General features: G+C 38.0%; 1 protein-coding gene across 9 annotated transcripts in view; it reads right to left on the reverse strand.

Annotated features, from left to right (window-relative positions):
• FREM1 (FRAS1 related extracellular matrix 1) overlaps positions 1–12,118 on the reverse strand; it is a 165,157-nt gene that overhangs the window by 81,418 nt on the left and 71,621 nt on the right. For all 9 annotated transcript variants that reach the window (XR_003130303.3, XR_004803580.2, XM_025433445.3 and 6 more), the window contains exons 14-17: positions 11,623–11,831; positions 9,020–9,113; positions 4,973–5,225; positions 478–672 (exon numbers count right to left, since the gene is read on the reverse strand). Coding sequence is in view for 7 of the 9 variants with exons in the window: in XM_025433445.3 (XP_025289230.3) it covers positions 478–672; positions 4,973–5,225; positions 9,020–9,113; positions 11,623–11,831 (751 nt within the window). In the remaining 2 variants the exon portion in view is untranslated. The remainder of the gene's footprint in view (positions 1–477; positions 673–4,972; positions 5,226–9,019; positions 9,114–11,622; positions 11,832–12,118) is intronic.

A 12,118-nucleotide genomic window follows, 5' to 3' on the forward strand; every position in this document is an offset into this window, starting at 1 on the left:
TATACATAATGCCTATGAAGCGATGACTTTCTAAAAAGCAAATAAGGTTAAATGTATATAAATGGTCTCTCTGGTATTTTCATTCTACTCTAATAGAAATTATTATGGATAAAATAAATTACTCCCTCTCTAGCAGGCAAATGATATTTTCCCACGTGAAATAAAACCAGAGTATTTGAGGATTCCAATGTTGTCCTCATCCCCTCCCACACACACACACACACACACACACACTCACTCACTAACACACATTCTCTCTCCATACAGAATTATCCATATTTTTAAACAAATAAATTCTTTTGCCTTGTAATCTTTTAAACATATGGAGTTTTCTGCAAATTTGTGTTGAGGCAATTCTCAGACAATTCTGCATGGTAGTTTCCTATTTTAACTATAATTCAAGTTCAATTCTTCACTAAACCACAGGTATGACACAGATGAGATGATGGAACATTAGTAGAAAAAAAACATTGTCACCTATTGCGATTGAAGGTGACTGGTTGTCCACTGGATGTACTGTGATGTTGAGGGCATACACTGGAAAGGACTCATGAAGAGGAATAGATGGATGAGGCCCATTGTAGCAACAGCCATTCACAAAAGGGCCAGCTTCTTCATCCGAAACCACCAATGTAATGGTATCAAAACAAGGCACCAGGCCAATCTCACCACCTGGAAGACACAACTACAGTTGAAAACTGACTCTATAAAAATATAGAATACTAAGATGAAACCAACTTACCTCTCTACTACATGTGTACAATGGCAAGGAAGGAAATCTAGGTGGGTAACCTGCAAAATTCAATTTTATCTCTATGAAAGGAAATAGTTGTGAAAATAATGAAAAAATGCTTGCCCATCTGTTGCCTCTGGTGAAATCCTGGCCAGCCATCTCTCACCATATGGAGGGGCAAAAAAGAGGCTAACAAGGGTCTGACAGTTCACAAATGAACAAGGAGAGGCAAAAAGCTTGACTAGTGATGGTTTCATTCTTCCTTCCTGATTGTCTAGTGTTAGGACCAACCTCAGGGAGAGCAGAAGGCACCCTTGTCCTTCCAACTGGATTGTCTTCCCATTTACATCAACTACCTTAAACGAACAACCATCAACCATGCCACCACAGTTAGGAGCAACGGAAGAAGCTGGGAAGGTGAAATAGAAAGATGAGCCACATTTTTGTCATTCGTTTCAATATTTTCCTTATTAAATAATAGCCAAGACATTAACAAAAGGGCAACAGGACATGGGGAAAAAGGTGGCATTTATTTTTGTTTTCCTTTTACTCTTTAGGGGTATGCATGTGGGATTTAATATGGCCCCAACTGAAGCAGCAAGAGGTAGAAGGGAAAAAAATGTGAGGATTAGATAGTTTATCAGCAAACCAGCCAATCTGCTCTTGGTTAACTAACAGCACAGAGGTAGAAGATCCAGGGAACAGAAATGTTCTGCAGATGCGCTTTTGGTAATTCTCATGCATAACATTGAAAGTGCCAAGAAGGAAGCAATTTCGTTTGGAATTTTGATGAGACCAGAGCACAAGAGATCAGGGATGTCATTGGTCTTTTCACAAGACACATTGGTCAAATATACACTGTACTGTTCTTGGGATTATTCTACCCACTTAAAATAATGACAAGGAAAATCAAGAGATGATATTACGGAGCAACCAATGATTGAAGAATGAGAAAACTGGGCTTGTAAGAAAAAATAAAGTTGAAGTGGAGAGAATTAGAATTAAATAATCTGCCTTTAAGTTTAGGAGTAGTAACAATTATAAGATGCCTCTCATTTATTCATATTTATTTAAAAATAAATTGGAATAAAGCCTATTTATTCCTCATTCATTTGATAAATATATATTTAACGGCTCTTGTGTGATAATTAGTGTTCTGGGTTCTTCAGCAGAGAATCAGGCAGACATTTTGAAAGCATCAAAATCAGTTCAAAAGAATGTCAAATGCCAAAAGACCTATTATGGGCCAGGCACTGACACAATCTCATGGCAAAGAAAGAAAAGCAGCTTGTTAGAGTATCACAGGTGTATGTATGTATTAAGAGGAACCATGTGAAATTGCCACCATGAACTCATTTTTTTACTAATTAAATGGAAAATTCCTATATCTCAGCCTGACTATGCACACGGAGCTGCAAGTGAAGAAAGATGAAAGTTCTGGCGGACAGGGGTGTGGGGGCAGGGCACACATGGCAGAGAAAGTCTAAGAAGTCTTTCCAGATGGCTCTGCTGGCTTTATCCTGAGCATTAAGTGATGAGTACTTTACCAGGCAGATGAAGGAGAGAACTGGGATGGAGAAAGGAGAATCTGCAAGGAGAGAGAGCCAAGAAGAGAAGTGGAAAAATCATTCCAAGGAAGAATAAACAGCTTTTTTAAAGAAAAAAAAAAAAAAAGCAAACATAGTGCCTTCCGTAACTGTAATTTCAAATATAATGAAGTGTTGGATACATTTACAGAAAAGCCAGGCTGAGCATCATGGGTGGAGAATTCTCTGCCTCAAATGGAATATAGTCTTAGCGTGTGATTTATATTTAAAATGGTTGACCACAATGTTATTTAAAAATTTTTGTTGGAATGACTTCATGTTTAATGTTGGGAGAAGAGCAGATTCTCTGATGATGTAACTTTACATCATCAAATATTATTCAATTATTAAAACTTACATTTACAAGAACTTCATAACATTTAATAAATATCTTAATAAATTTTTAGCTCACAAGCTCAATGAAAAAAGTAATTAACAAAACTGCACATACATGATAGGCAACTATGTAAAAACTTATGATCAGAAGAAAGAAAACAAAGTACTGTAATACTGAAATGTCAACAGTGACCAGTTTTGAGAAGTAGATAGGTGATTTTTCAAAACTTCATTATTATTTTCCATGCTTTCCAAGTTTTTTTTTAATGGCATGTAGTATTATTTTTATCATCATGGAAAGCAAAAAAAATAATGGTGACAAAATTATTCTCAGGTAGCCTTTATAATCAACACATAAAGGCAAAGCAGAGCCACTAAAACTTTAGGTCCTCCAGTACTGTGTGGTCCTTATACTCTCTCCCAGGCAATGCTAAATAATTACCAATTGAGTAATTGCTAGAACATTACAAGGAAACACATCATTCAAATAACAAACCATCTTCTGAATTGGAAGTATTTCTGCTAATATAGTAACACAACAACAACAAAATACCCATCTATCTCAAGTAATTTGCCTAGTGTTCTAAAAAAAATTAGTTCATACTTCCTTATGTGGCCATCACGCTGGAAGAGATATAAAGATGGACACCTGCTGTTTAGCACTTGGAGCAAAGCACTGGAAGAGAAGACAGATTCATCTCACCCCCAATTTATCTATGCTGCTTTAGCCTGCCACCGATGTTAAATTTATATTAAAACCAACAGTTATCGGGCTACAGCCCCTTTTCTGCCAGTCTATCTGAGACCTATTGAGGAAATCCGAATGAGGCACCCAGGTGTGGACCCTTGAAAGACATCGGGCAAGTGGACTCTGCTCCCCAGGACAGGGCAATAACCAGTGAAACCCTTCCTAAGACTAAACACACTTAGGAAGATAAAGGGATACCATTTTTTCAAGAGATGTCCGGCACAGTGATTAAAATGTGCCATACTAACTAACTGGCCATAAAACAACTGGTATCTTACTAAATCATGGTTTTCCAAAGTACAGATAAAAATACTATTTCACAATATGCCCCCTCCCCATTTTCAATTAAGCCTTTTCTATCTCAGTCTCCCTACTCTGGGTTCCTCAAGGCTCTCACACTGACTGCTTGTATTCTCCATGTGTTTTCAAATAAGGAAGTGATTTGAGTTCTGAAACCTCTTATTCCCTGTGCCCTACCTGGTCTTCTATCCCCATCCTGCTTCCCATGGAATCTACACACGAGAGCAGCATATGGATGAGTACACATGAAACTGTAATCGAGTGGCAATAAAAAGTGTTTAGAGGAAGTATACAGTATTATTACCGAGGAAGTGCACTCAAACCAGAGATCAGAAGACGTGCAAGAGGCAAAGACTGATGAGGTACAGATATGTGACACGTGAGTGAGTCTGTCTACCCATTTAAATTGAAAGTCCTTTGCAGCTGAGTCTGGATTATACTCCTTTGTAGCCCACAGTGCCCAGTAGTGTGTCTTGCAGATAACAGATGCTGAGTTAATATTTTTCTTATTTGTACATTTGACATGCAGACAAATGCCATCTGGGTAACAATATAATGTGATGCCAGAAATGAAAGAACAATGCTAATAAACAAGCTTTTACTGTATCATTACTCTGTGTTCATTGCTGTCTAATGCTGTGGGATTATTCAAAACCATAAGATATCACCTTTGCTTTTCAGGAATTCAAAAGACAAAAAAGTTACTCCTTAGGAACTTGATGGTAATCAAGTAAACTTGTGTTTTTTAAAAAATCTTTTTTATTAAGTAATCTCAGTGCCCAAAATGGGGCTCGAACCTATAACTCCAAGATCAAGAGTCCCATGCTCTATGGATCAAGCCAGCCAGATGCCTATTAAAATTAGCAATATAATTATCTTAGGGTGCTTACTTCAGGCATTTCTGCTATGATTTATGGATCCCAAAGCTGTGATGGTCAAATGAAGTCTTTTTTGAATTGACCAAAAAGGGAATGCAAACGACCCAGGGTGAATTAAAGGTCTCAGTAGAAGCATCAGGAACAAAACAGCAATAATAGGTGCTCCTTCTCCACTCTTGGAAATTCACTATGTTACTGAGATCAGAAATCCTTCTAAATATGGTGATTATGCTTATAAAATGGGTTACAGGCTGCTGCTACTGTTGTTGCTTTTTTTAACAGAAACAAGCGTTAAGACTTTTAGATTATCAGAGCCCCCAGCAAAAAGGAGCGTTATGACTGTTGTGGTGCTTGCATCCGCTCACACACTAGTCGCCGTGTGGTCACTTACCCGTGTGTTTGTACGTCACAGCCCCCGAGATGACATCTCCCTGAGAGAACTGATCCACTGTGACTCCAGCCTTCCTCACCACCCCATGTTGAGGCTTTTGAGCAATCACAAACATCAGTTTCAAGTCATCACTGTCCACATCAGTAGCAAAAATGTATTCAGAGGTGATGACTACCTCTTCGCCCTCTGAGCAATGCATCATGGGAATGAGGTCAGTCTTTAGGATTGGTAGCTCATCATTTACAGGGAATACCTGGTTGGGGGGAATGCATGTTTTCAAGAAAAAGAAAGCAATGACAAATTGCCCAACTGTTAAACCATAGCTCATAGTTGGAATGACAGGCATTTTCAATCTTCCAGACACATGAAACAATAACCGTGGAATTTGGCCAAGCAGGCTGTGTCTTTTCCCCATATGAACCATCTTGCAAGAAATGGCCAACATGAGAGACATTTTAGGTAGAAATGGAAGAGTATGGTTATGGTTTGGGACTCAAAGCTCTCATTTATTTCTAGACAGACAAAATATAAATGTAATACAAATCAGTCTTCACTGAAGTCCCTATCCTCCTTCGTTAAATTCACACATATTCTAGAGGAAATCTGGTCCTTGTGGTCTGATGCATTTACATTTACCACATCAGAGTTATTTATATTTCAAATTATTTGGCAATTACAAAGCTTTCCTCCACCCTCAACTTCCTGCCACCCAGGAAGTTTCTCTAAACTTATAATAAGCAACAGCTTATTTCAAATATTTTGAGTTAACTCTGAAACTCCATAACCATTAAATCAATCCCAGACTTCAACTTGATGAAACATTTTTCTCTCACTGTATGAAAATAAAGCTCTAAGTAGAAAGGAAAGAAGAGCAATATGGAATCACTCTGGCTCTCTGAATCTAAAGGAATCACCCAGACACTTGAAAAGGCAAGTCCTTTATTTTTTTAAAATGTTTTAAAAAATTTATTTATTTGAGAAAGAGAGAGAGCATGACTGGGGGGAGGGACAGAGGAAGAAGGAGAGAGAATCTCAAGCAGACTCTGTGCTAAGCATGGAGGCTGACACAGGGCTTGATCTCCTGACCCTGAGATTATGACCTAAGCTAAAATCAAGAGTCAGAAGCTGAACTGACTGAGCCACCCAGGGACCCCAAAAAGGCAAGAATGAAGGACTTTCTGCCTCTGAGTTCATGGTCTCAACTTGGTGTATCTGCTACACATTTAGTTATCAAGTCCAACCTGCAGATACTCTCAATCCCACATTTCAGGCCCCTTCACTTGAGCCATGGTGATCTTTTTAAAATGTGGCTTTCATAACTCTGTTTCTCTTTAGATTGTGTATATCTTTCACCTTTTAAAATGTGGCTTTCATCAAGTCACTGCCATATGGGGACAAGCAGCAGCTTCCTAGGACTGTATTAGGAATGTATTAGGCCTCACTTCATGTAATTGCGGGCCTTTGCCACCCCACTGCCTTTTCACCCAAAGACACTGAGTTCCTCCCATCTTGGGTCTTTGCACCATCTCTGCATGCTCTCTCTGCCCTGTGGCTCTGTAGACCCTGCCTCAGCTCCTGGCTTGCCTACCCTCTCCTTCAGATTACATTTGGATTCTTCATGGAAAACTTCTTAGACAACTCAGACTCATTTAGGGACTTCTACCATTTACTCTCTTTTAGCACCTCATTTACTTGTAGATATATCCATATTTTAATTATTTCAGTGATAATCTACTTAATGTCTGCCTTCACCCCCTGCCTATAATCTCTAACTGAACAGAGACTTTCTTTGTCATGTTCATCATCGTATCTCAAGCATCTATCATAGGCACTGGCATATAGAAAGCATTTCTTAAATATTTATAGAGTAAATAAATGAATGAAGGTAAATATGTATTTATGCTCTGGATACCCTGTTATTTAAACAGGCTAACAACTCTACAATAAGTATACATGAAATTATTTTCATATTTTCCTTTAAAGGGTAGATGGGGTAATAAAAACTCAGATTTATTTATTTAATCAAAGGTAAAAAAAGTATGCAATACTGTATTCTATTTTCTATTGGCTTATTAGGGAACAATATCTTTGTTCAAGTCCTCTGAGTGGATTCATTAAGGACCCTCTTTATTACTGTTCCTGACTCTATCTATGAATGGCACCAATACATCCATGATGACCACCTTACAAAACACAAAATAGCCTCAGTTTTCAAAGGATAATAAAGCCCAAAGGCAACAGAATTTAACATTCTTCCTGGATAGAAAACAATCACACATAATTGTCCAAAAGTTACCTGTACTTCTAATTGGCTTCCAAGGGCATGGCCCTTTTTGTCTAAAAATTCACAATAAACAGACTGCTTACATAGTCGAATGATTTGGGGAAAGTCATGGAAACTTCTTGAACTTAAGTTTCCTTGCCTTAAAATGGAGATAATTTCTTCTTCATCTACTTAAAAATAATAGATGGATATAATCAACCTAAATTAATTACTAACCATAAAATACCATACAAACACATTATTACCACTAATAATAATTTCATATCACAAAGATCTGACAAATTTCAAACAGAAATATTTGGTAGATAAAAGTCATTAGTGGTTCTTTCTGGGGCATGATAATTCTTTCAGCATACCTTCCTTTGTCACTAACTATAAATACTTGCAAATCCTATGAATTTTGTTTATGGATTTAAGTGGTCACTCAACAGAGACATGCAGGGATTCCCATCAACATTTATGTGCAAATTTTTCATCATTTGTCAAAAGGGGGAAAAATCATTTCGAATATATCTCAGAAAGGAGTATATGGTACAGGAATTCACAAAGGGGCACTACATACATGGCTTCTTCCACACAAGAAGGAAAAGCCCAGTGATGCTAGCCTAATCCAGCCAGTTGCTAAATAAATATTTCTGAGTGTTATAGCTCAAAAATATTAGAATCAATTTATGCATAGAACCAATTGGGGGTTTTATTTAAATTCAATTAGTTAACATATAATACATTACTAGTTTCTGAGGTAGAGGTTAATGATTCATCAGTCTTATATAATACCCAATGCTTATTAAATCACATGTCCTTAATTTCCATCACCCAGTTACCTCATACCTCCTTTCCCTCTAGCAACCTTCAGTTTGTTTCCTATGATTAAGAGTCTCTTATGGTTTTTCTCCCTCTCTGATTTTGTTTTTTTTCTCCCTTCCCCTATGATCCTCTGTTTTGTTTCTTAAATTCCACATATGAGTGAGATCATATGATAACTGTCTTTCTCTGAACAATTTATTTTACTTAGTGTAATACCCTATAGTTCTAGCCACATGGTTGCAAACGGCAATATGTCATTTTTGATGGCTGAGTACTATTCCATTGTGTGTGTGTGTATATATATATATATATATATATATATATATATATACCACATCTTTTTAAATTAAGTATCTAGGTTTGAGATCAGAGTGGTTTAATCTTTAAATGGATTAGAAAGAAAAAGTATTATGCCCTTTTCACCAGTATAATTTTGTTGTTTATTGCCTGTCCTGAGACATTCAGATGTAAACAAGTATACTTTTGTTTGGAGTCGACATGTTTCAAGTTCTATCAGGAACTCTTAAGAGACTTCCAAATAGGGGCACCTGGGTGGCTCAGTGATTGAGTGTCTGCCTTCGGCTCAGGTCATGTTCCTGGGGTCCTGGGATCGAGCCCTACATCAGGCTCCCCACAGGGAGCCTGCTTGTCTCTCTGCCTATGTCTCTGCCCCTCTCTCTCATGCATAAATAAATAAAATCTTTAAAAAAAAAAAAAGAAACTTCCAAACCAGGGGTACCTGGTGGCTCAGTCATTTGGGTATCCAACTCTTGATTTTGGCTCAGATCATGATCTTAGAGTCATGGGATCAAGTCCTGTGCTTAAGATTCTCTCCCTTTCCCTCTATTCCTCCCCACCCTACTCGCATACATGTGCTCTCTCTCCCCTCCATAAAAGAGGCTTCCAAACCAGATGGTTCATTTCTATATGAACCAGGGAGTAAACGTTCTACCCACCTCAATGTGTAGAATAAATTCTGCTGAATTCGTGCCATCTGTGACCTCCAAGAATATGTCATCCTGAAGTATCTCAGATCCATCATGCTGATACCTGTAGGGATGATATGTGCCATTATCCCCTCATGGCCACTGTGACAGTAGGGCATGCCTGACACAAAAGCTCTTCCATGGCTTTGCCACATGGTCAATAAATGAATAACAAAAAACATAGCTTAATCATGAAGTCACATACTTAACTACCCAAGTATCCCTGAATGTAAAAATGGCTCCACCCTGGAAGAATGTGTTATATGCATTCATAATTTGTCCCCAAATCCAAAACCTTCCCTTCAAGTTGCCACCATGGCAATGGGAACCAGTTGGTGTAGTTATGCTTACTTATGTAAAACAAGGCTGGGGTCAGGGGTTACTGAGAAGACATCAGACAGGTAAGAGTAAGACACTCTATGAATCTCGATGAGCCCCCTTCTCCCCTCCTCTTATGCCTACTAATCTTTCTGCTTGTGCTTTCAATCTACCCAGCTCTTCTCTAAAACTCTAATCTATGAATTACTTATTGCCTCTCTCCCTCCATTTTCCCTTTTCTATTTACTAGCTCTCTTCCACTCAATCTATAAAGATTTTCTAATCTCTCCAGACTTAAAAATATTTTTCCTTGGCTTAGCATTAGCCCTATTTTCCTTTAATTCTCAGTCAAGCTTTATATAACGGAATTATCTAATTCAAGACTTTTCATCTACTCTCCAGCCACTGTAGTGATACATGGTAAGTTCTAAATAGCTGTTGAACTGAGCCAAATTTTTAGCTTATCAGTGATTTGTTCACAATAGGAAATAAGCGCTAGGAAATGAAATTTAAAGTTACATAAAAATAGTATACTGAGGGGCGCCCTTGTGGCCCAGTGGTTGAGCATCTGACTCTTCATTTCAGCTCAGGTCATGGATCTCAAGGTTCTTGGCTTGAGCCTTGCATTGGGCTCGCACTCAGTGGGGAGTCTGCCTGAGGTTCTCTCTATTCTTTTCCCTCTGCTCCTCCCCCTGCTCATGTACACATACTCTCCCTCTCTCAAACAGATAAATCTAAAAAAAGAAATATAATATATCAAACATGTATAACACTTACATATGAAAAAATCCCAGGTCTAAAAGGTGTTTTACTCAGGGCTAGACCCACCCATACACTGGGTAGGGACTCAGGTTTGAGATTTCATTCCAATGGCAAAGAAAGTCCACCTTCCATCCCCAGTATCCTCCCACACACTGCCTCCTATGATCCCTGATATTTTCATCAAAAATAGATATGTGATAATGTACTAATCCTATCTTACCATGCTAATACCCCTAAAAGGACCAAGTGGATATAGGAATACATATCCAAAGGTATGGCTATGTTGTCATACAGAACAAAACCAGACTCCTCCATATACTGAGTGACCTCAACCTCTTAGTTTCTTCAATTATAATATGAGAATACAACCATCTCCCATGTCAGGCTTGATTACTGTAAAGATTAATTAGGGGAAAAAACATAAATGCAAGTCTATGGAAGAATCCTTGCTGGCAAATACTAGTACTTTTTCTTCCATCCATCATTCACTCCCTAGTAAGAATTACCTAAACAGACTTCTTGTTCTAACATGTAGCTAAAACCTGAGATCTCTTAAAAAATGAAATTTTAATAAGGATAGAAGTGAGTAGTGAAAAGAGGTCAAGATACTGGAGACTGTAAATAAAGAATGCTAAACTAAACTAAATCTCAGATGAAATTGATCTTCCTATGTACAAATCTGAACTCCTAGTCAACTTCCAAGTGTGGAATTAAGCATTTGATGCCGAATACTTTCTGAAGGATCAAAATTCCCATTTACAACTTGAACTTATAAATGATAAGTCAACTAATATATCTCTACCTGACCTTTGCTTTTGAGTATTTTCCATTGTTTTATAGAGAAGGCATTTTACTAGATTTTGTAGGAACGTTTTTTACAGAACTGCAGTAGATAGAAGAAATGAAAAACCTCAAGGTGAGGGGAACTGCTGTTGGACCATAAAAAGTGAATTGTTCGATTTTTGACTGGCAAAGACCCAAGTACTACTCCATGCCCTACCTCCCTAGCCTACCCTACATGTTTGCTTGCAAGTCCATTCTCAGTAGAATGAGATAAAAATTTACACTAAAGATGTTGATCAACAGATTTTTATCCCAGAATTTCCAGGGTTGTGAAACTGACCTTCTTTAAAGCTGAGTTCAACTATGTAGCTTAGCCATATAGATTATTTTAGTCTACATTCATTCAGTTTGGCTATTACCTCTTGTGACATGTATAGTTACAGCAAATTAATATTCATGGTAATTAATTCCTGTTGTTCAAATATTCAAAAAATAATTCCCACCGATAGAGAAAGCCAGATGGAAAGAAAATGTCTGGAGAGAAATTAAAAGATTGTCATTTCTAATTTTCAACCAAACCTTGAAAGTATTAATTGGCATGCTGGTACCCCTGAAAAAATGGAACAAACTTCTTTCCCTTACTTTGCCTCACAACTGATCCAGATGAAGGCCAAAGCATATCAAAAAAGAGATCCAGGAAATGTTCTAACCTAACTTTTAAGGCATGGAGGTCTCCCCAAGAAAATATGTCTCCTATGTTTAGAGGAAATCCATCCAGCTCCACTCTTCCACACTGAGGCAGTCTTTGTAGGGAGAGGTAGATGCTGTCCAGTTTGGTATCCACATCAGAAATCAGAACATTTTCTGTGCTGATGACACATTGAGCTCCCTCAGCCACTCTTAGGGGGTTGGTAAACACCTAAAAAGAAGGAAGAAAACATTCGAAGCCTTGTTCTATGAGCTATCACTGAAGACAGAGCTCATTAAATAAAAAGGGCAGGGTGTGAGGAGATGGGCAGAGGAAATGGAAGTGAGCAAGGAGAAGTCATAGCCTTCACTTGGAGACCTGCTCTATCCTCCTGCCCACCAGGTCACAGCTGCCCCAAAGCAGCCCCTGCTCACGAAAATTATGAGACCAACCACCCTGAGACAGTTGCTTTCTATTCTTCAATACATTACTTCTACTAGCAAAGGAAAACATAAAAC

This window comes from Canis lupus, chromosome 11 (genome assembly GCF_003254725.2).
Source record: "Canis lupus dingo isolate Sandy chromosome 11, ASM325472v2, whole genome shotgun sequence".
NCBI lineage: Eukaryota > Metazoa > Chordata > Mammalia > Carnivora > Canidae > Canis > Canis lupus.